This window comes from Muscardinus avellanarius (genome assembly GCF_963383645.1).
Source record: "Muscardinus avellanarius genome assembly, chromosome: 10".
NCBI lineage: Eukaryota > Metazoa > Chordata > Mammalia > Rodentia > Gliridae > Muscardinus > Muscardinus avellanarius.
The window spans coordinates 91,210,149-91,232,437 of NC_137796.1; the positions used below are offsets into that span (position 1 = coordinate 91,210,149).

A 22,289-nucleotide genomic window follows, 5' to 3' on the forward strand; every position below is an offset into this window, starting at 1 on the left:
ACTCCAGGCCTGCACTTGTCTTTCAGGAGAACATCACTGCAGAGAACGGCCTCACAGTGAGGCTCCAGACGTTTCTGTCCAAGCGCCCGATGCCACTTGGCGCTGGAGGTACTTGTGCTGGGGATCCACGCCAAAATAACCGTGTGTTCTGTTTGACCTTTACAGAGCTGGTCCTGAGATTTGTCTCCTCTGATTACTTCTAGGAAGCAGATTGGCTCTCTGGGGAGAAGCGAGAGGAGGCTCCGAGCCTTGTGCCGACAGGGAAGAGCAGCTCGAAGTCGAACGGGAGCCCACTCTTGGCAGGAGCCGGAGAGTGAGGGGTGGGAGAAGCCAGAAACGGAAGCGCCTGAAGAAGGAACCTGGAAAGAAGATCAAGAGAAAGAAAAAAGGTTCCGAGAGGGTCATTTGCACATCCTGGGACTTGTCTGTACATCTGTCTGAGATGTGTGGAGGTCTATCTCGACGGGCTGGGCTCCACCCTCCAATGCAGGCTTCCACTGTTTCTTGGCCTTTCTCTGTAATAACTACCTTAGTTCAAATTTCTAGTTTCATCTCAACTGAAAAAACCTTCTAGCAGAATTCTCATGGTAACCAGCCCAAATCCTGTTCTCCTCTTGGTTTCCCTTTGAATACCTGCATTTATGCTAATCAGGCCAAAGATGAAAGCCAGGCTGGGTTCTGATGGGGGCTGGGAGTTATGGAGCTGCAGAGCCCTTCAGAGCTGCTGCGGCTGCGCGGCCGTGAGTTGCCTCTTTTGGGTCCTCACCTGAGCAGTGTTTTTTATCGAAGAAGAAAGAGGGTGATAAGGAGGCCGGAGTCTTACTTTTTTAATCACTTAAGTGATTCAAGTTTTGAATAACAACTCAGAAAATAGAATGTTTAAACAGGTACCTGCTTTTAGTGGTTTGACTAGTGTTTCTAATTAATAGCCTTCCATCCATCAAAGTGGTCCCCTTCAGGCCGGTTTAGCTCAAAGATCAGAATTTACCGCCAGGCAAAACGTGGCGGAGGTGCCCCTTGAAGCCAGGTTTCTGCGTGCACTTTTCTTCTGCCTTCGTTTGGAAGACACTAAAGCAGCAGTCTCTTGGAATTGGCAGCAGCATATGGTGTCTGCCTGGCAAAAGTGCTGCTAGTAGCTCCCAAGGGCCAGAGACCTTGGAAAGCCTCACGGCTGAGAGCTCAGGCACGGTTCCCATGCCTGCTCCTGACGACGCCTTGTGACTTGGGCACGTTGGAGTGGCAATACTAATTATATCCCTCGTAAGGTTGTTGTGCAGTACTACTCTAGGTTGATACATGAGTGAAGCTTAAACCAGTGCTTGGCAGATGGTGACTCTTCTATCGTGCTATCCAATTATCCGCCGCTGCTGTTTATTTAATAGCTTCTGCATGCTGGGCGCGGTGCTAGGTGTTCTGTCCACTCTCATTCAGCCCTCTAGATGGCCCTGGAGCATTCCCCGTAGTGCACACGTGTTTAGCCACACCCCTGAGGTCACACAGGAGCGGAGGTGTCCAGCAGCTGCATGGTGTCCTGGTTATTTGGCAAAATCACCGAGTGTGCTCTGAAAGCACCTGTATAAAGCATTATCAAAGTACTTAGCCTGCCTCACGGTGGCAGTGATTGGAGATGGCAGATAACTGACCATAGGCTATGATCTGACCGCCCAGCCTATCACCGTAAAATTGAACCCAAGTAAAATGCAGCAGGGGGAGCATGCCGTTGGCGGGGGCTGAGTCTTTGTCGTTCCTTTGTGTGACATTGGGCAGTGAGACTCTGAGACCTGATCGGCTTGGTCAGCTCTTACCCGCTCGGCAGGGGCCCTTCCCCTGCGCAGTGACAGCCCAAGCCAGTTGTTGGAGGGTCCCTCTCTTCTCCCCTGCTCTTTCTAGGGGAGCACCCTGAAGTAAAAAGCAAAAGGCTGCGTTACCACGATGAGGCTGACCAGAGCGCCCTGCGGAGGATGACCCGGCTGCGCGTCTCCTGGTCCACGCAGGAGGACGGGCTGCTCATGCTGTGCAGAATTGCCAGCAACGTCCTCAACGCCAAGGTATTCACCCTCCCCAGCTGCTGCTATGCCGCCCCCACATCCCCAGTCTCTCTCCCTACTGTCTGAGCCTCTAGGCTCCTGGGAAATGCAGTTGCCCCTAATGCTACAGGTTAATACCATTCCCACGTTCACCTGTTTCTTTCCAGCCTTTGGCTAGATACATATACCTTTTTGCCTAGCTTCAGGCAAAATACTTAGAGCTGTTTCTCACTCCACCAGGAGCCCAGCCTTCCTTGCTTCGCTCCTCCCACCTTTGCCCAAAGATTCTGTTTTTCTTTGAGTAATGTTTACTGTCTCTAGGTAAGCTTTCATGATCCTACCAAGTGGAAGCCACTGCTCAGCTCTCCCTCTCCCTGGATCTGCTCACACACTGGCTTGCTGCTTCTGAGGCCCCGGCCACCAGAGTGGCCATCCCCAAGGCAGAGACAATCCTCATTTGCTTTTCTGTCTGAAGCCCCCAGCCTGGTGCCATCACCCAGCAGTCACACAGTCTGTTGGTTGCGCCACAGTCCCCACACGCGCTGCCTCCTTCCTGTCCTGGGCTGGTGGGCGGTGCCTCACTCTCTGTCTAGCAAGCTCTTCCCCTCTGATGTCGTGGGAGGGTCTGAGCCCCAGCCTGAGTTCATCCCTACCCACCCTCCAAAGGGCCTCTTTGGCTCCTGGTGTACATGTTCTTGCTACTTGGTGTCAGTTTGTAGCAAGGTGTAGACAACTGTTCAGCCACCACCATCCAGCCACAGGCCCCTTCCAGGGAGTCATGCCTTCAAGTAGAGTGGACGAGGCAGTGTCCCAAGAGCCGCACATGTCCTGGTCTTAGGGCCCACTGAAAAACTCAGTCAGGGTCATGGACCCTCAGTCCTCTTTGCCTGTGAGCTCATTAGGTTCCTTCACTTGACCCTCTGCTCTGCATTCCCTCACCCCAGGCTCCCAAATTCAAACCCAGCTCCTTCTCCAAGGAAGAGCCCAGCTGATACCCTGTTGTCCATTGCCATCTCTAATTTTTGTTCTTTGCACCTGCAGTGTCTTTTTTCTTGCAGTGTTGGTGGAAGCCTCTCTCCACCACCACCAGTGTAGCTGCAGAAGCTGGGAGGGTCCCCATGGCCCATCATTGGTGGAACCTCCACTCCCCTTGCCAGAACTTGCACTGTCTTCTTGGGTCATTTCAGTCTTGTGGTTATAAGAAATCAATCTGTCATCAAGTCCCTTCCTATGTGTTATTTTCTGAGATATTCTAGGTCTGCTAACTTAGTGCATTCTATTTATATTCATGTAATAGAAAGCACACCATACAGAATGTCTCTGAGCACATACATAATGTCGCCTTTAAAACTCCTCCTATTCTGGGCATGGTGGTGCACGCTTGTAATCCCCGCGCTTGGGAGGCAGAGACAGGAGGATCGCGCAGGTTCGAAGCCAGCCGTGCGCGCTGGCTTAGGAGACCCTGTTTCCAAATAAAAATGTAAAAATAGGTCTGGGAGTGTAGCCCAGAGTTAGAAGGGCTTCCAGGAACCCCAGTACCACCAAAAAATAAAAAAATAAAAACTCCACCTGAGCACATCGGATGCTTGTATAAGCCCCCTTATTGTATTGCATGACCTTCCAGTCAATAGCACAGAGACCCCAGAACACCTCTCAGTGTACTTGCCAGAAGATGCTCTCCCCTGGGCCTCTCCTCTCCTCTCCCTAGGCCTCGCTCAGTGCCAGGCACACAACTGAGGCCAAGCCAATGCAGTTGGGTAAATGTGAGGTGACAGCTTTGAATACTCTGGAAAAAAGAGGTTCCCTGGAACATGTTTTTTTCCCGACAGATTTTCATTAATTCCCTATATGTTGGCCCTGCCTACTGATTTTTCTCTCTTGTTCCTGTGTTTGATCCAGGTGAAGGGCCCGTTTGTGCCCTGGCAGGTTGTGCGGGACATTTTGCACGCTACCTTTGAAGAGTCTTTGGATAAAACATCTCACTCGGTTGGACGAAGGGCTCGCTACATAGTCAAAAACCCGCAGGCCTATCTGAACTATAAGTAAGCCGTATTTGCAGTCCAGTCCCTCCAGGGTCATTCCAGTGCGTCTATTTGCTCTGTTCTCTCTCATCCCACTTGCTCCAGACTCTGGTGTGAACTCCAGCCGTAGCACACTGGGTGAGAGTCGGTGGATGGGGCTGCCCTTGACTTTCCAAGGGCCAGGGACATTCTGGGTGCTTTCGTATGCTTGGTTTTTATTTGGACTTTGGGGCATCCTTGTGAAGTAGGTGAAAAACCAGACCGCCGGGGCTGGCTCAGTCCTGATCATCCTGTGACCAGCACATGGTGGCGTGGAGGCAGAGGCCCATCACACTGCTGCTTTAACGCCCTGGTCAGCCCAGCACACAGCTCCCTCCTGGAAGTAGAAATGGGCCCAGAGTGGGTGCAAGTTGGTCAGGTGATGGTCAGTGCACGGAGTGAGCTGAAACTAGGGCTCCCTAAGCCCCAACAGGCGCCCTCGGCCTGCCTGGGGCTCTGTCCTCACCATAGATCTCCAGAACTTGGTGCCAGGGATGAGGTATTTGTTCACACAGAAGCTGTTTTCTCCTGTGAAGTAGGATGAGAGTATGAAGCTCGGCCACGCCTGTCCTGTCTGCCCCAGCCCTTGGGGTGGGGGTGACCCCTGGGGTTTCTTTTCCTTACCCAGCTCTGAAGTAGAAGGACAGTCTCTACTGCCAAGCTCCCTGTGGCTCTGAGTGTCCTCTTCCTTTTTGTTGGAATGAGGGAGGCTTTCCTGGCACCACAGGATAGGAGGACTCGTGGGGTGGACAGGGTCTGGAGGGTAGAGCTCCGAGCAACAGTAGACACCAGAGCCTGTCTGATCATTCACAACTTTACAACATGCTTTCCTGTTGGTCGCCTCGCTTGGTCCTGGCCAATTCCTTAAGTGCCGGAGGTTCTGTTCTCAGTTTCCTGGTGGAGGACGGAAGCTTAGAGAAGCCTGGCTGTAAGATGTAAGCAGTGACTGGCTCAGCTTGGATCGGGTCCGGCTCTTTCCAAGTCAGGCGAGTCCAAGCAGACACAAGGCAGAAACGTGAGGGCAGGGAGCTCCCGACATTCCGAACATAGACCTGGGTGTGTTTCCAAGACTGTTTCTGCATTACCGTTCTGCAGGGTTTGCCTGGCTGAGGTGTACCAGGATAAAGCACTCGTTGGGGATTTCATGAATCGAAAATGTGATTACGAAGACCCGAAGGTAGGCCTTGAGAGGAAAGAGCCTGCCTGCTCTGAAAGCAGGAGTTGAGGAGCTGGCCTGGCCCTCGGCCCACGCGCCTTCGCCTGCCTCACAAGCAGGGAGTCTTTTCCTGCTCATTTGGAAAATCCACTTGTCAGGCCTTTGGCTTTGGACCTCATTTGATCTAGCTGCAAGCATCCGTTTTTAAAGATGATTAGACTTGGACCTGCCGCTTTGAAATACTGTGGTGCCTCGAGCCTGTTTCGTTAAGGAAATAGGACAGCTCTTTGGAAATTACAAACAGCTGGATTCTCTGAAAAGCTCCCTCTAAGTTTGCTGACGGGTGGGTCTGGCGGTGGCTGACAAGGAAGGAGGCTCTGGGCAGACCCAGATGCTCTGCTCCTTGGCTCAGAGTCTGCACATCCATCTCTACCCTGGGCTCTGCTGGGCGTCGAGCCTGGTGCTGGGAGGCCCAGGGAGGAGGAGATGCAGCCCCTCCCCAGCAGGAGCTGCAGGCCAGTGAGGAGTCATCACAGCACAGTGCAGCCAGCTCTCAGAGAGAGGAAGCACAGGCCACTGAATGCTTTGGGGAGCAAGTGACAAAAATCCAGCACTCTGAGGGCTTACGGCTTCATTTGTCCCACCTGCCGATGGTCAGGAAGTAACAGTGCTGCCCCTGGGCAGGTACAGCAATGCAGGGACATCACAGGCCCCCAGCTTCGGTCTGCCACCCCCCTCTCCAGACCAGCTTGCCGTCCTGATGCCCGACCTCGGGTTGTAGGTTCACCAGTCGAGCTTGGGCACTCAGAGGTGGAGAAAGGTTGTGCTGGGGGGCCCTTCAGCCCCTGTCTAAGGGGAGAGTCTCTCCCAGAAGCCCCTGGCAGCAGTTTTTCAGCACAGGGGTGGAGAGTGGCCAAGACTATCCTGGTCCATCCCAGGAAGCAAGGCGTCCTCCTCTCCAAACCAGATCAGGGCTGGGTCCACTAAAAAGAAAGTGTGGGTGGAAAACAGGGCTCCAGCAGTGTGTGCCGCTGAGGGCATTGGCCAGTGTGCTTGTTAGAATGGCCTTTCTGGATGCATGGGGTATGAGTTGGAGGTGCGAGGTGGTGAGGCGGTGATGGGGATGGCCTGAGGCAGCTGTGCTGCAGGTGTGCTGGGGGTGGGGTAGAGGAGTCTAGTCGTGAGGCTAGAGGAGAAAGGGGGTCCCCGCTGCTGCTCCAGGGAGGAGGTCCCCTCACACTGGAGGTGCCAGTGGGCATTCTGGGGACAGTGTGGAACACGGTTGAGGCTGTCTCTGGGGCTGGGGAGAGAGCAGGATACAGGCGTGAGGACCACTAGCATCCACTGACACCAGGTGCTCCAGCTGCCTGATGCAGTGGTGCACATCTGCCCACCCCTGTGTGGGTCTTCTTAGGACAGGTGGGGAAAGCAGAAGGCAGAGTGCTCGGTGCCACAGACATGTGTCGGTGTTCCTTTGGTGTGCCGGGCCCAGACCTTCCTGCAGAGAGAAGGGGTCAACATCCCACTTTTTCATGCCGTAGGTTTGTGCCAAGGAGTTTAAAGAATTTGTGGAGAAGCTCAAAGTGAAGTTCAGTTCAGCCCTGAGGAATTCTAACCTTGAAATCCCGGACACTCTGGAGGAGCTGTTTGCCAGGTGAGGTCCTCCTGCGCTGGCTGACCCGCCCCTCGTCCGCTGGTCTGTGAGGCCGCGGCACCTGCCTGGTGGTGTTTGTCCTCACAGCTGCCCCTCTGGAGACCAGCTTGTCTTCCCGGGGGAAGAGCTGCCATTCCTGGCACCTCTGGGCGCGTGCACTTGTTCTCCCACTACGCTTGCGCTGCCTGGGTATTGCAGGCCCCCTCGCCTGACTGCTGTGCTTTCTGCTGCTTTTTCTCTCTAAATATGAGCAAATTCTGAGATAGAAGGAAGGAAGAGGGGGTACGGTCTCTTGGCATGTGTTTAGGGCTGCGGCCCCCATGCCGCAGGGTCTGACAGGTCTTGGTGCCCAGGGGAGGGGTGTGCACTCGTATTTAAGCCCAGGGTCATGGTGCTCTTGAGGAGCAGGACCAGGATTTGAACTTGGGTGGCAGTGACTGACTTCACAGTCCTACTCTTTGCAGTCACTTGGTCTGGAAGAACATGCTCAGGTTTCAACATAGGGCCCTGTGAATTTGAAGTCTTAAGTTCTGTGAACTAGGCCTGTTGTCTTTGCGTCTTCTAAATGTGAATCCCTTCTCTCCACCATCCTCGTTATAAAAGCTGTAGCCCCCATATTTCTGTTTTCTTTCTGTATAGAGACAGTGTTAAGCGGTCAGTTCCCCTGTCTGTGAACTGCGCAGCCTTGGGCGCTGCACTTCAGTCAGAGATAACGTCCTTTCATTTGTCCACCGAGTTATTCAGGTCATGACCACTCTTTGCCAGGCCTAAGAATGCTACCATAGGTATTTTGAGTTCACACGCTTTAGTTGTTTGCTGGGTTCTATTTTTGTTTTTGCAGTAAGCTATTCCCTAGGATTCCCAAATGGCATGGTTTATGTTCAGTCTTAAAGATGTTATAGTTGCCTGCTTGCCTATTTGTAATTTATGTCCCAACATATCTTCAGTGTAGGTATGGGGCAACTTTTAGTCCTAAGAGGACAGCTAAAGATTTTAAAAGGAGCCAAACATATGGGTTCATGCTTGTAATCCCAGTACTTGGGAGACTGAAACAGAAGGATCACAGGTTCACGGCCAGCCTCAACAAATAGTGAGACCTAGTTTCAAAAAAAAAGATAAAATAGGTTTGGGGTATAGCTCAAAGGTAGAACATCCCTGGGTTCCGAACATTCCTGGTACCACACACAAAAATATGATTTTTTTTTTTTTTTTTTTTTTTTTTTTTTGCGGGTCTGGGGATGGAACCCAGGGACATTTGACCTCGGAGCTACATCCCCTACCCTATTTTTTTACTCTTTATTTTGAAACCGGGTCTCACTGAGTTGCAGAGAGCCTCACTAAGTATCTGAGGCTGTCCGCGAACCGCGATCCTCCAGGTCTCAGCCTCCCGAATGCTGGGATTACAAGTGTGCGCCACCACGCCCGGCTCCAAAAATAAGATTTTTAAAGGAGAAAGCAGGCGCCATTTAGAGGAAAGAAGAAGTTGTAGATGTAACCATCTAGCACAAGTTCTGATTCTGAGCATTCCGGAAACAAGGCAGACTAGGAAGGGCCTCCCTCTATGTTTCTCCTGTTTGACTAAAGATATTTCACATGTTTCTCCAAAAAGTGTTTGTTCTTGGCAGTAGATTTTAAAAGGAACTTATTGTTAAAAAGATGAATTTTTACTTTGATTTTCTAGAAACCAAAGAAACATCTCATAAATGGCTGTTTTTTTAAAAGTTAGTTTTATAATTTATTTTGCGTGGTATAAAACCAGTAAGTGATTACATGAAGCTCAAAAAAGAGACAAGGAAATAATCTGCCATTCTGCCATCTAATATAGTTACTCTCTTTTAGATTTTTTAAATTGGCAAATGATAATTATATGCGTTAAGAAGGTACAACACAAAATGGATGTGTTCATCACAGAAATATTACATTAGCTTAATACACCCATCACCTTGTGTGTGGTAAAAACATTAAAAATCCATTCTTTCAGCAATTTGAAAATACACAATAGTTGTTTTCAATTGTGGTCTCCATGCAGTGCAGTATGTCACTAAACCTGATTCCTGCAGTTTTCCTGAGGAGTCGGCTTGGGTCCCTTTGATCAGCTCTGTCCCTTTCCCCTCCCACCTCCTCCCAGCCTCTGATAACCACTCGTCCACTCTGCTTCTTTGTGACCAGCCTTCTTGGATTACTTTTGGGTATTTTCTGTCCCCTTTCTCCTGTTTGTTGTTACCACAATGAGCCCACCGTTCACGTCCGGCTCCGTTACAGTGCACAGTGGCCCCTGCCAATGCACGCTTTCCGCTGCGGCTTCATAACTAAGTGAGCATTCCTCATTTGCTCAGCTCTCCTGGTAACTGGCCCATCCGAAGGGTGAACGGGGAACGCACTCATTTAGTTTCATGGACAGAGTTTGACATTTACCCCGACACTTCAGCCAATAAATGTCCGTGAGGACCCAGCTTCCGCTCACTTAGCAAAGACTTGCTCTTCTGTCTCTTACTCAGATACCGAGTGTTGGCAATTGGAGATGAAAAAGAACAAATCCAGAAAGAGGATGAACTTAATAGGTGAGTGTTGATATCCAGAGTACCTTTCCCTCAAGGACTTGATTTGGTTGCCTACAACCCAGCCAGGCTTAGTCTAGGGCCAAACCAAGCCTGCCAGCCGTTTCCATAAATGAAACTTTATTGGAACAATAAAGTTCTCCGTGTTCTTCTCTTGGTCTGTGCTCAGGTGCTTTAGCAGAGTACATGTAGTTCACAGAGACTAAAATATTTGTTTATTTTATTATTTATTTATTCATGATACTGAGGATTGAGCCCAGGGACATTCTACAACTCCAAGCTATATCCCCAGCCCTGTTTTGTTTTTATTTAGAAACAGGGTCTCACTAGGTTGATGAGTCTTACTACTTGCTGAGATTGTCCTCCAACCTGTGATCTTCCTGTTTCAGCCTCTAAAACATTTATTATCTGGCCCTTTGCAGAAAACATTTGCCATCCTGTGAATTCAAATATCACTGGCCTACCCCCAAGGTAGATCTGAAAAGGGTTTGAATTGTGAGCTTTCCAAATCAAAACTCAAAGCTCAGCTTTGTCTCCACCCCATCATGTATAATCAATATCCATAATTCAGTTTTAATTCTGTAATTCAATGAGAAACAATACTCTTTGGAGAAAACTCATTAAGAATTGGAAGGAAAGAAAACATAAGCACTCTAACTGCCTTTCTGTCCTGCAAATCCTGCCCATTAGCAAAAAAAAATTCTTCCTGTGAAACTTACCATCAGTGAGGCCTAAAAAGTGCCGTTGATTTTTTGTTTTGTGACTAGTTTGGGCATCCAGGTCCCTTTTTTGTGAGATGCCAAGCCTTTCACAGAACCATGTCCCCCAGGCGAGCAGTGCCCTGGGCCGGCGCCCTCACGGCCCCGCACTCCCTCTCTTTCAGCGTGGATGACATCCACTTCCTAGTGCTGCAGAACCTGATCCAGAGCACACTGTCCCTCTCCAACAATCAGATGAAATCCTGCCAGTCATTCCAGGTGGGTGCCTTCTCTCTCTCTCTCTCTCTCTCTCTCTCTCTCTCTCTCTCCTCTCCCCTCTCCCCTCTCCCCTCTCCCCTCTCCCCTCTCCCCTCTCCCATCTCTCTCCCAGTTGATCCTGATCCCCTGCTTTCCTGTGAGTGACCCCCACCATGGCTTCTGTGTACTGCGCACTCCCGCCCTCCCCTGGGCCGGGCCTTGCTCAGCCACCACCCCCGTGCTGTGTTGCAGACCTTCCGCCTCTACCGGGAGTACAAGGAGCACGTGCTGGTGAAGGCCTTCATGGAGTGCCAGAAGAGGAGCTTGGTTAACCGGCGCCGCGTCAACCACTCACTGGGCCCAAAGAAAAACCGGGCTCTGCCCTTCGTGCCGATGTCTTACCAGTTGTCCCAGTCCTACTACCGGTGAGCACACACCCGGGGCAGTCAGAGGCTGAGCCTGGCCCTCTGCAAACAGCGTCACCAGAGTGCGGGGCCTCACGAGTGCCATGCAGCCTCCAGGAAGGAACCCTCTGGTGATGCCTGCTCTCCCTCCCTGTGCCAGAGCAGGGCCTGAGCTCTTCAGGGCTCTGTTAGGGCATGGCCATTTAGCAGATAGTCTCTTTCCCTTTCCTGACATGTGGGACAAAATCCATTTCTACTTTAAAAGCTGGTCTGGTTAGAAGCAACTCTCCCAGCTGGTATAACCTGGTGCCCCACACAGCTTGGAAACGTGGGGCCTCCTGGTCTGCAGGCCCATCTCACAGCACCCCTCAAGCATCCCTGCAGGCCTAGGTGTGCCTGCATGTTTGGCCTCCAGCATCCTAACCACATGCAGAGGTCCTTTAAGACCCCCAAGCAGTGTCCCCGAGGGGTCTCATGCTCCAACACACACGTACTGAGTCCTGTTCCTTTGTGCCTGGCGCTAGTTCGCCCGATGAAGCAGAGCAGGGAGTGACAGTGGGGACAGGGCCTCGCAGATCCATGACTAGGAGCTAGGGAGCGGTGTCCCTCGGGTCTGCCTCAGGGCTACATGTAGGCACTGGGAGATGGCACCGGACCCCTTTGCCTGTTACTATAGGCACTTCCTTCCTAAACACTCGCCCTCAAGACCCTCAGCTCCTTTGCTCTGGGAAGCAGACACAGGCCTGGAGTCTAGCAGCCACCTGGCCTTGAGCAGCACCTCCAGACTGCAGGTTGCCATCTGAACAGGCAGTGCTCAGCAGATAGCAGGACCCCTTGGGTCCCTTCTCTGACCGTTGCTCCAGTGTCAGAGTCACCCTCCTGACAAGCCCAGGGCACCCTTTCTGTGGTGCCTTCCACAGTGGGACTAAACACCTGGGTCCTTCCATCCCTGTGTGAGCTCAGAGCTGCCTTTGTGTAAAGATTATTGTCCTGATGGGCACGCCTCCTTCTGGGTCAGAGCTATTTATGGTGGGTGCCCAGGAGCTGAAGTGCAGGGCTCTAGGTTAGGCTTCCTGGGTCAGATGGAAAAACGGGATCCTACCTCAGAGGCTCTGAGCAGGTGGGGAAGGTACAGCTGCACCCCAGCAGCTGGGGTGGGAAAGGGGGTCGGGAGACCATGTGTGCAGTTTTGACCTTGACGATTCTGTGTGCCTGGGGCCAAAACGAAGGCCGCCGGCAGGCACCACGAGCCCTTCCTGTCTCTTTATCCACGTAGGCTTTTCACGTGGCGATTTCCCAGCACCATCTGCACGGAGTCGTTCCAGTTCTACGACAGAATCCGGGCTGCTGGCAAGGCGGACCTGCCTGATCACTTCTCTTTCAAAGATCAGGATAGTACTGACCCCCCAAGCGACCTGGTGGCCTTTTCTCTAGACGGCCCTGGCGGGCACTGCGTGACAGCACTAACCCTCTTCTCCCTGGGCCTCGTGGCCGTGGATGTCAGGATCCCAGAGCAGATCGTGGTGGTGGACAGTTCCGTGGTGGAGAGTGAGGTCATGAAGGGGTAAGCGCCCGTGTCGGCTGCGGCCCGGAGGCCGGCCCGCCTCGGAGAGCAGTGCGGACTGGGCCTCGGCACCGCCGTGGCCTCGTTGCTGCGGCATTGGAGGCTTTTGCTCAGTCGTCTGGTCTTTCTGCGTTCAGCACACACGTACTGAGTCTTGCTGCTCTGTGCCTGTGCTAGTTGGCCCAATGAAGCAGAGCAGGGAGAGGCAGTGGGGACAGGGCCTCGCAGATTCATAACTAGGAACTAGGGGGCCGTGTCAGAGGTCTGCGGCCGCTTCCCAGGGCCCCAGGAGCCTGCCAGAGAAAGAGATCAGCTTGGCCTGTGGGGTAGCAGCACGGAGCTGAGCCTTCCTGGAAAGGTGGGGACTTTGGAACAGACCGTGAGGCTTTCAGGCAAGGGGAGTACCCTTGCAGACACATGGGCGTGTGGAAAGGGGCAGTGTGACTGTGGGAAGGCGAGAGGCAGTGGATCAGGGGTGGCTTCATTCTGACCTTTGGGTACCAGTGCGCAGCCGCAGAGGCCCCCACCCCAAATGGGGAAGAGGCAGCTGGAGCAGCAGGCAGGCTGGGCCGCGGCTAGCCTGGCCTCGTTCTCTCCTAGCCTAGGGAAGGACGGGGGCTTGGACGATGAAGACGACGAGGAAGAAGACTTGGACGAAAGCTCGGGAGGCAAGCGCCAGGGCGTAGAGGTGAAAGCCCATCAGGCCTCCCACACCAAGTACCTGCTCATGCGGGGCTACTGTGCGCCCAGCCTCATCAGCACCCGCAACCTCAACCCCAATGACAGCGTTGTGGTCAACTCCTGCCAGGTGAAGTTCCGGCTCCGCCGCACCCCTGCGCCCACCCGGCTCACGCCCACTGGTAAGTGCCCCAACGCGCTGGGGAGGAGTCCCCATCCTGGGACCCAGACAAGGCGCACCTCCAGGCTCCAAGCCACCGCAGACACGAGGGAAACACTTGCTACCCTTAGCCACCCGGAGGGGCGCGTGTCTGTGTCTGGAGACGCCCCCTTCCCCTTCCCGCTCACCCCCCCCATCCCTTTCCGTCCTCGGCCGACAGCGTGACTGCAGCCATGGCTGAGGCTGGCGGTGTTTACTGTTGGTGTTTACCCACAGTTAGAATTCTGTGCTGTCTGGAGATTGTACTGGGCAGTATATACTGATGATCTATAGACTTTGGGCTTGGCAGAGGCATCACTTTTAGGAAGCAAGAGAAACTGGCCCTGGGTGTGGGTGTGGAAACAAAAGTGAGCGTGTACAGGAAGGCACCTGGGGTCTCGGGGTGTGAGGAACAGTGAACATAAGAGCTTCAGGAAGGTTGGGCCCAGGGTAGCTGGTCTTGGGGCCTGCCCCCCAGAGCACTGGGCAGTACAGTCCTCGGTCCTCAGCCCCAGCTTCTGTGTCCTGCTCTGTACGTCTCAAGCAGGAGTCCTGCTGGCCAGGGACATCCAGTCTAGGAGCTGCAGTTGGGAGCCCAGGGTCACACATCAGGAGTTCAACTGCCAGGCCCAATATGTCCCCCTGAAGTTGGCCCCATGGCCATTCAGTGCGCAGCAGGTTGGCACTGGAGCAGCCCTGCCTCAGCATCATGCAGGCATTGGTGTGGGAGTGGGCTTCTGTGGGCTCATTCTGATCTTCTCCTAGCCTTTGCGGCCACTTCCCTGGAAGAGCTAACCGTGGGGACCTCCTGCCTGCCTGACACATTCACCAGGCTGATAGATCCCCCAGGAAACCCCCGCAGCATAGAGGACTTCGCCCGCCAGGTGGAGCAGGCTGGGTATGGCCCTGAAGACGTGGCTGCTGCCCTGGAGATCCAGCAGGCCATCGCAGCCACGGGCTGTTTCGGAATTGACAAGGAGAGGCTGAGCAGACAGTTCTGGGCTTTGGAGAGGACGGCGGGTAGGCGCACCAGGACGTTCGAAGCCTATGTCCAGGTGAGCCGTGCTGCAGGTTAGCTGCAGAAGATGCAGGCCACAGGCCAGAGGCTCTGCCCCTGGTTTGGGGCATGTGGTGATGTGTTATTTTTGTCTTTTTAAACATTGAGTTAGTGGTAGCATTGTAAAATCAGGACATTTCACCCAAGTCCTCCTGAACACTGGGTTGGCCAAGCCCTGGATGGGCGTATCCTGCCTGGCCTGGCCAGCAGCCAGTGGTGCTGTGTAGGCGTCCTCCTGGCTGTCCTGTGTGGAGTGAGGGGCCAGCTCGGGCCTTGCAGCCCAAGGCACTAGGAGGCCTGGAGGACAGACAGGGCTGCTCCAGGAAACTGTCCACCGCTGCCTTCCCCAGAGGCAGACTGGAAGCAGTGTTTGTGGTTATCCAGTGAGCTTCTCTGAGGGCAGGAAATGTTGTTCACAGAGAACCTAATGGTTCATTAAACTCTTGGTACATCGGAGCCCTGTGAGGTAACTCGGAGCCCGGGGAGGGATGATGGTTTTTCCTGTTCCCGCGCAGACTGCTGTGCCTCTGCTTCTCCTAGGACCTCTTAGAGCACAGTCAGGTGCTGGAAGTTGGCAGCAACACCGTGCGCCTGGTGGCCATGGCCTCTGCCCGGCCCTGGCTCCTGCACTCAGTGCGGCTGAGAGACAAGGAGGATGCTAGCGCTCCAGAAGACCCTCAGGCCAGAGCCCCAGAGGGGCCTGGCAGTGAGGACGGCGCCCCCGAGGGGCTGGCTTCACCAGCTCACGGCCCCCAGAGCACCAAGAGGCGTGTCTCCTGGGCGAGCCAAGGCAGTGAGCCTGACCCCGAGGGTGCCCAGCTCCCGCCAGCAAAGAGGCCCACGCTTCAGGACGTGCGCTTGGCCCTCAGCACCAGGCCCGGGGCAGAAGAAGATGCAGAAACCCAGGCCGTGGCTTTGACCCCATCTCCTGAAGACACAGCTGCAGGGGAGCCTGGGCAGGAGGACCCAGAGGGTGTGAGCATAGACACCAGCTCCCTAGGCCAGGAGCAACTGAGCTGTCAGGCCCAGCTTCCAGAGGGCTCTGAAGACTCCAGAGGTACCTCTCCCACCCCACCCATTTCTGTCCTCCAACTTGATTGGCCCTGTCCCAAAGTGGCGTCAGCTGTTCACATCCCAGCCCAGTGCACAGGCCCACTAGAGGGCGAAAGCTCCCTGAATTCTCAGAGCGGTGCCTGCATGTGCAGAGAGCTGGGGGCTCTGGAAGGCTGAGCCTGGTGTAAGGGCTAACCACCAGGGCTGCAGACTGCTGCTCACAGAAGCTGCGCTCTGCTCTCCTGTGGCTTCTCTGTTTCCGTCTGGGCTGTTTGCCTCCAGGCTTTCCGTGGCCCTGTGGTCAGGGCTCCCAGATGTTCGCTGGCATCCCCTGCACAAAGTTTCCCGGGGCTGGGATGGGGCGCCACTGCCTGGATGCTGCCCTGTTCCTCTTTCTTTCTGGGTCTTCTGGCTTCAGGAGTGCAGGTGCCCTGTGAGGGCAGGGACCGTGGACCTTGTGTTTGCTGCTTTATCCCTAGAGCCCAGAAGCCAGCACTTACAGGAGCGTGTTCCCTCATTGAGAGAGATGTGGGAGGAAGCAGTGGGCCCTCTCGCTTTTAACTCTCCCATTTTCCCCCTCCAGGGCTTACGGACAGCTCTGCAGCTGGCAGCCTCTCCCAGATGGCGAGAGAAAGGTGAGTGTATGGTTTGGTCCAGATCAGAGCAAGGGAACGCTGGTGCCCAGGCAGGAGGCCAGGCGTCAGTGATGAGCCTGAGGCCCTTCCAGGGACACGGCTTGGCAGCACGCCCACACTATTGTCAGCCAGGGGCCTGGAAAGGCCCAGTGGGCAGGGACTGGCAGTGCCCAGGTGACTCTGGGGCAATGATGTCCTTCCAGAATACCCACAGTGCTCTCCGAGAAGCAGAGCCGGACACTTGCACACGTGTACTGCTGGTGCCTCCTGACGCCCACAGGTGGCGTCCTCCCCATTTACAGATGAGAAGAGGGCCCACAGCCAGCTCCAGACTGCCAGCCAAGCGATGCACACCCTCCCCCAGACAGCCGCCCCGAGCTGAGGTGGCACTGGGCGTGAGCCCTGACCTCAGAGGGCCGCGCCCTTAAGCCCCACATTCGGGTTCCATGAGGCCTTCCTGGAGGGCGTCTCTCGGCGTGCATTGTCCTGCTCGGCAGGCCAGTGCTCCGTGTCCCTGGGCTTTGCAGGGCACAGCCATGTCTGTCGGGGCCATGTGGCTGCTCAGGCCTGGGTTTTGTAGTAGACTCTCAAAAGGAAGTGTCTAGAACTCAGCCCAGGTCACGGAGGTGGAGCTGCGTGAGGATGTCTGCACTCGGCAGCCATGGCCACGGCCGCAGCCGAGCAGGTCCCCACTCAGTGTGACTTGGGCTTCCACTCTCCAGACAGGAGGGAGGGTTTAGAAAGTAAATGGCCCCCAGCCCTGTGCCCTTGACCTCCCTGAGCCTCAGCAGCCCACCTGTGGCTGAACTGCCCCCACCTTGCCCGCCGCCCTGACTCCTCCCCACCACCCACAGGGACTGCGAGAACATCTGCTTCATCGGCCGCCCGTGGCGCGGCGTGGACGGCCAGCTGAACGTGCCGGTGTGCAAGGGGATGATGGAGGCCGTGCTGCACCACATCATGAGCAGGCCCGGCGTGCCCGAGAGCTGCCTGCTGCAGTACTACCAGGGCGTCCTGCAGCCCGTCGCCGTGCTGGAGCTGCTCCAGGTGCGGCCCCGTGGGGTGTGCACTGTGTGACCCAAGCCCGGTTGGGGGGCGGGGGGGAGAGACAGGCTCCCGAGGAGCCTTCTACCGCAGGGTCTGGCGTCACCACTTACTTTGGCTCGCCTCTGCCCTCCGCAGCCTGCTGCTCTCTCCAGGCCCTGCCAGCCAGGCCCACACCAGGCCCAGTGCTTTTCATCCCCCGTCAGTAGCCTGCCCCGTCCTGGGCCATGCTGCGCAGCGTCCTGCCGCTCCGTGCTGCTCCCAAGCCACAGTAGCAGAGATCCTCTGTCTGGGAACACAAGCTGGAGGGACTTTGTCCCAGCCTGGCTGGGCTGCCCTGCACTTGCAGCTCCTGTGCCCAGGGCTCCAGCTCCTCATCACGCTGCGGCTCGTGGCTCAGGCTAGAGCTTTCTGAGCTGCCAGGCGCCTGCAAGTTGGGCAAAACCCATCCTCTGGCGACTTTGGCCATGGGGAGCCTGTTGGCACCTGTCCTGAAGGCACACTTGCACAGTGGCCCCAGCCCTGCGCTGGAGCTTCTACCCTACATTTGCCTACACTGCCTGGTAGATCCCGCTCATCTCTGAAGTCCCAATTCAGGGGGCTCCAGGAAGCTGCTCCTAGTACAGAGGGTGTGTTCCATAGGTGTTTCAAGAGCAAGTCCCCAGTTAGGCAGGGAGGGAGCACACCTGAGTCCTTGTATCTGCTCTTTCTCCAGGGCCTGGAATTCCTGGGCTGCATCAGGAAGCGCTTTCTGAGAAAGTCCACGGCCGTCTCACTCTTCTCCAGGCCTGTGGCAGAAGAGGTGGAGGCCCCGAGCGAGAGCACCATGGCCTTCTACGAGCCCACGGTGGACTGCACCATCCGGCTGGGCCGCGTCTTCCCCCACGAGGTCAACTGGAACAAGTGGGTCCACTTATAGGGCACCCACACTACACCGCCCACGGCCGCCAGCCCGGCCCCACAGCAGGGATGGTGCTCGGCCAGAGCCAGGCCCCACGGCTCCTCGCCATCCTGGAGCCCTGCCCGCCTGCTCTGTGCCTCTCCCTGGCTGCCCGGGGCACCTGCTTCACACCGGGCATTGCGCATCCGAGCCCGTGAGCTTGAGATGCGGTGAAGCAGCTGCCAGGCGACTTTGATCCCCTTTGCCTGGCTCCTCTTGTTCCCAGGCTTCTCTATTGCTGCAGCCCCCAGGTGTGGCCACAGGCCTCTGCTTCCCCAGTGCTGCCCGTGGGGGCCAGGGTAGGGGGCCACCCCGTCACTTCTCCCCGCCTGTGCCCACCACACATCCAGACCCTCCCACCACACAGGCTCTGCCTGGTCCTCAGCGCCCGAGTGCCACCGGGAAGGGCCTCATGGGGGCATCATAGAACAGGGCCTCCTGTTCCTCTCAATCCAGAACATCCCCACCTGGAGTCTGGATTGAGCCCCTGGCGGTGCCCAGGGTGGGCAGCCCCACCACCCCCGCAGCCCACCTCCCCTTGCCCTGGCTGGAAATGAGGGCTCCCTGTAGGTTTGAGTTTTATTGCTTTTTTTTCTTTCAACTTCTTTTCTCATATAAACTAGTCCCACTGGCATGTATTTATTTTTTTTTTTTTATTAAAGTTAAGTCAAATGCATTTCTTGTTGTGTGTGTGTATTTCCTACACAGTTGTTCATCCCGAGAGGATTCCCTGCTTCAGCTGGGGCGAGCTCAGGAAAGACACTCCCCTTCCTGGGTGGGAGTGGTCTCTGGGCAGGAGGAAGGGGCAGCCCTCCCCCACTCCCTCTACCTCAGCAGCCTCCCTTCAGCTGCCCCAGGGGCTCCCAGCGCCCTGCCAGGCACCTGGGAGGGTCCCTCCAAGTTCTCCCCTGCTCACATCTCAGTCATTGTAAGTTAGCAACCAAATCCTTTAAATTTTGAGTTCTCACATTTAAAAAAAATTAGGTTTGTAGCTTCTCTTGAAAAATGGAAAGTTCTAGCAACAAGGAACTAGCTTTCATACAGCACAGTCAGGCTCCAGGTAGAGACCGCTCCCCGTAGGTGGGAAAGGCCTCCCCGCCACCAGGACCTGCCCGACCACACAGGCCCCTGGGAGCCCCGGTGACACCTGGTGACCTCTGACCCGGCGTAGCCCTGGGTCTCCAGCCTCCCTCTGCAGGACCAGGGCCAGGCCCTCTGGGCCACACTTCCTGAGGAGGGAAAGGACACCTGGGATGGTGCAGCCGGGCCAGTCAAGACTGTATCCCCTCTTTTCTCCTTTTTCTTATTTATACTCTCGTGTTAAAAAGCGATGTTCTGTGGGATTTCTTTAGATCAAGTAGAATAATGGGCATGATATGCTTTATGAGCAGAAAATACCATGCAAATGCTCACTATTTGGGAGTGCAGTATGTGGTGGCAGAAAGGTAGGCTTGGGAACTCAGCAGCCCTCAGCTCCTTGATGTTCAGGTCTCAGTCTCAGTTGTTTTCTGCTGAAAGATGGAGACAGCATCTCCATTGGAGGGCCAGCTGCTGAGGAGCCCAGGCCTGGGCACAGGGAAGGCTCAGCGGAGTGTACTGCCTCCCTGTGCCTCCTAGGCAAGGGGCAGTCGGCACGTATGTGGGATAGGAAGATAGGCATTCCGGATACAGCTGTCAAGCAGAGAAGACAGGGCTTCTGTGAGTACCACCCAGCATTCCACTCTCTCTGGACCCATTCTCTCCCCAGGCTACCCACCTACCTCCCCTACCTGTTCCCCTGCCACCTGGCCTCCATCATCCACTAACCCACCTGTCCGTCCACCCACCCACCCACCCACCCGCCAGCCAGCATTCCACCCACACACTCATCCGCTTGCCTATCCAGCCCCTCCTCTGTCCATCCAAGGCAGCTCTCTGTCCTTCCACGCAGTGCACAAAGATCTCCAGCAATCACAGTGCCAACCAGTTGTGAGCTGAGAGGCCTTCAGTGACCGGCCTCGAAACAAACGAAGCCAGGCGTGGCGGCACACGCTTGTAATCCCACTACTTGGAGGTTGAGACGGGAGGATCACAGGTTTGAGGCCAGGCTCAGCAACTTAGTAAGGCCTTCTGCAACTTGAGACCCTGTTTCAAAATAGACAGGGCTGGGAGTGTAATTTGGGGGTAGAATGCCCCTGGGTTTAATCCCCAGCACCCAAAGAAAGAAAAAAGAAACGTAAATGAAGAAGGGGCCTGGGGCTAAATACTAGTGAGTGGAACACCTGGAGCACTACCTGCCAAGTCCTGAAGAACTTCAAGTACGAAGGAAACACCTGGTCTCAGCATTCTCCGGGCTGGAACCCAAAACGACCGACCACACAACCTATGAAGGAACAGATTTATTTGCTCGCAATTCTGGAGCTTTGGGGGTGCTGAGCTCAGGGAACTCAGGTGGCAGGTGTCAGAGAGCACGCAATCCTCCACTCACACTATGGAGGCCAAAAGCAGCTCCCAGGAGGAGGACAGGTGCCTAGTCCCCGGGGCCACACGCCCAGGGCCCCACTCAGCAACGAGCCCCACTTCCAACCTTGCCAGCTTGCTCCCATGAGGGTGAGGGGGCACTCCACATCCAAACCCTTAGACAAGCTCAACACCAACCGCTAGACAAAACTCCTGACCTGGCAGAAACCCATTCGCCACCGCAGGGCAGGCTGGATGGGTGTCAGACACGGGGAGACCAGGTATCCTGGGCTTTGTGGCTTCAGGTCCCCTCGCCTGCAGACTGGGCCTCCATATCCTTTTCTCTTTCTTTTCTTATTCCTTAAATAAGCAATACGCAAATCCATTCTCTTTACACACGCAGGACGTTACAGGGCTAAGGGCTCTGTCTCCAGGACTTGCCCAGACCTTCGCATACCCACATATTATCTGTGCGGGCCCTGGAAGACACCGGCCTGTGATGCCCTTGTTACGTAAGTGTGCCAGTGTTATGCTACAACTCACACTTTTTCTCCACAGCATCCCTTGCACGTCTGCATTCATGGGTGCACAGCTGCCTCCAACACCGGCAGAGAGCCTGCGGTGCTGATGTCCTGCATTAAACTTCATCCTCTCACGAGGATTACATTGCCCCCGCCCCATGCTTCACGGGTCACCTCCAGGCCGCCTCCCTGGGCTCAGCCTCCCTTGCAGCTAGGATCTTGTTTAATCCGTGTGAGCCAGAGCCCCACCCTCCCTCCCAGCCCTGCTTCACGAAGGCCTGGGTACCACACTGGCTGAGCCGTGCCCCTGACCCCCCTGAGCACCCCTCCTTTTCCTGGTCCCTTGACTCACTGCGCAGAAGGTTTTCTCGATGTGCCTGTGTATATGTGTACGAAGGTATGTTTGTACATGCATGTGTGTGGCTGTGTACGTGTGTGTGCTTGTATGTGAATGTAGGATCTCCCTGGCCAGTGACAGCTCCAGCCCCACCTCCCTCATCCACCCCAGAAGTAGAAGTCAGCCCTTGCTGCATTAAGAAGACACCGCAGTTCACCTTTCGTCCTGGCCGCCCTCATTTTCTGCTGCAGGTCTCTGAAGATCATAAGGTCCCCTGTACACGCACCCTGCAGATGCACACGCGCGCCCCCTCCCCCTGGGCGGCAGAGAGCTGGAGCTCAGGCCTCATCACCTCCGCCAGTTCCAGCACTGAGCAGCAGGGGGCAGCAGCTGCCCAAGCTGGCCTGATTTCTCCTGTTTCTTATAAAAATCCTTTGAGTTTTGCCAGATCATGTTTAAGGATGGAACCTGTAAAAGCTGGCTGGGGTGGGACGACTTGTCGGTAAAAATAATGATATTATCAGGCAACATTTCCTGAGCATCTGCAACCTGCTAGACCCCGTTCTGGGCACTTTCCCCATATGGATTCCTGGCCTCTGCCCTATGAAGTATCTGATCAGTATACCCATGTGATGTCCGAGGCCGAAGGAGGCTAAATGTCTTCCACGATGTCGGGAGGTAGTAAGCAGGCCTGCTGGAAATCCTACCTGGCTGTCTTGCCCCTGAGCCTTCTCTGTCCACACTTTCTGTGTTGGGGGTTCGTGCTGTTTATGCCTTCGCTGTCGGTAGAGTTCTGGGGCTCCCTGGAGCAGAGGTCACAGCTCGCTGCCCCAACTCCACCGGGGACCCCGCTCCGTGCGTCTGCAGCTTGGCCTGGCCACGAAGGGCCCTGCTACACTATGGGGTGGCGGCAACTCGGGCACCGCAGCCCCAGGGAGAGGGCAGGGCTCTCCTCTGCAAGGGAGGCCACGAGCAGCCGCAGTGGACTCTGGGCAGGACGTGGCCTC

General features: G+C 55.3%; 1 protein-coding gene across 1 annotated transcript in view; it reads left to right on the forward strand.

Annotated features, from left to right (window-relative positions):
* Positions 1-17,964, forward strand: part of GTF3C1 (general transcription factor IIIC subunit 1) — a gene marked incomplete at both ends in the record, with an annotated part of 65,807 nt that extends 47,843 nt beyond the window's left edge. Inside the window, 16 exons of the mRNA XM_080703435.1 lie at positions 27-108; positions 204-389; positions 1,891-2,048; positions 3,927-4,069; positions 5,183-5,264; positions 6,785-6,897; positions 9,396-9,458; positions 10,339-10,432; positions 10,664-10,836; positions 12,092-12,379; positions 12,980-13,239; positions 14,022-14,311; positions 14,854-15,370; positions 15,950-16,001; positions 16,856-17,048; positions 17,761-17,964. Of these exons, the coding sequence (XP_080559561.1) occupies positions 27-108; positions 204-389; positions 1,891-2,048; positions 3,927-4,069; positions 5,183-5,264; positions 6,785-6,897; positions 9,396-9,458; positions 10,339-10,432; positions 10,664-10,836; positions 12,092-12,379; positions 12,980-13,239; positions 14,022-14,311; positions 14,854-15,370; positions 15,950-16,001; positions 16,856-17,048; positions 17,761-17,964 (2,898 nt within the window). The remainder of the gene's footprint in view (positions 1-26; positions 109-203; positions 390-1,890; positions 2,049-3,926; positions 4,070-5,182; positions 5,265-6,784; positions 6,898-9,395; positions 9,459-10,338; positions 10,433-10,663; positions 10,837-12,091; positions 12,380-12,979; positions 13,240-14,021; positions 14,312-14,853; positions 15,371-15,949; positions 16,002-16,855; positions 17,049-17,760) is intronic.
* Positions 17,965-22,289: the final 4,325 nt, after the last annotated feature.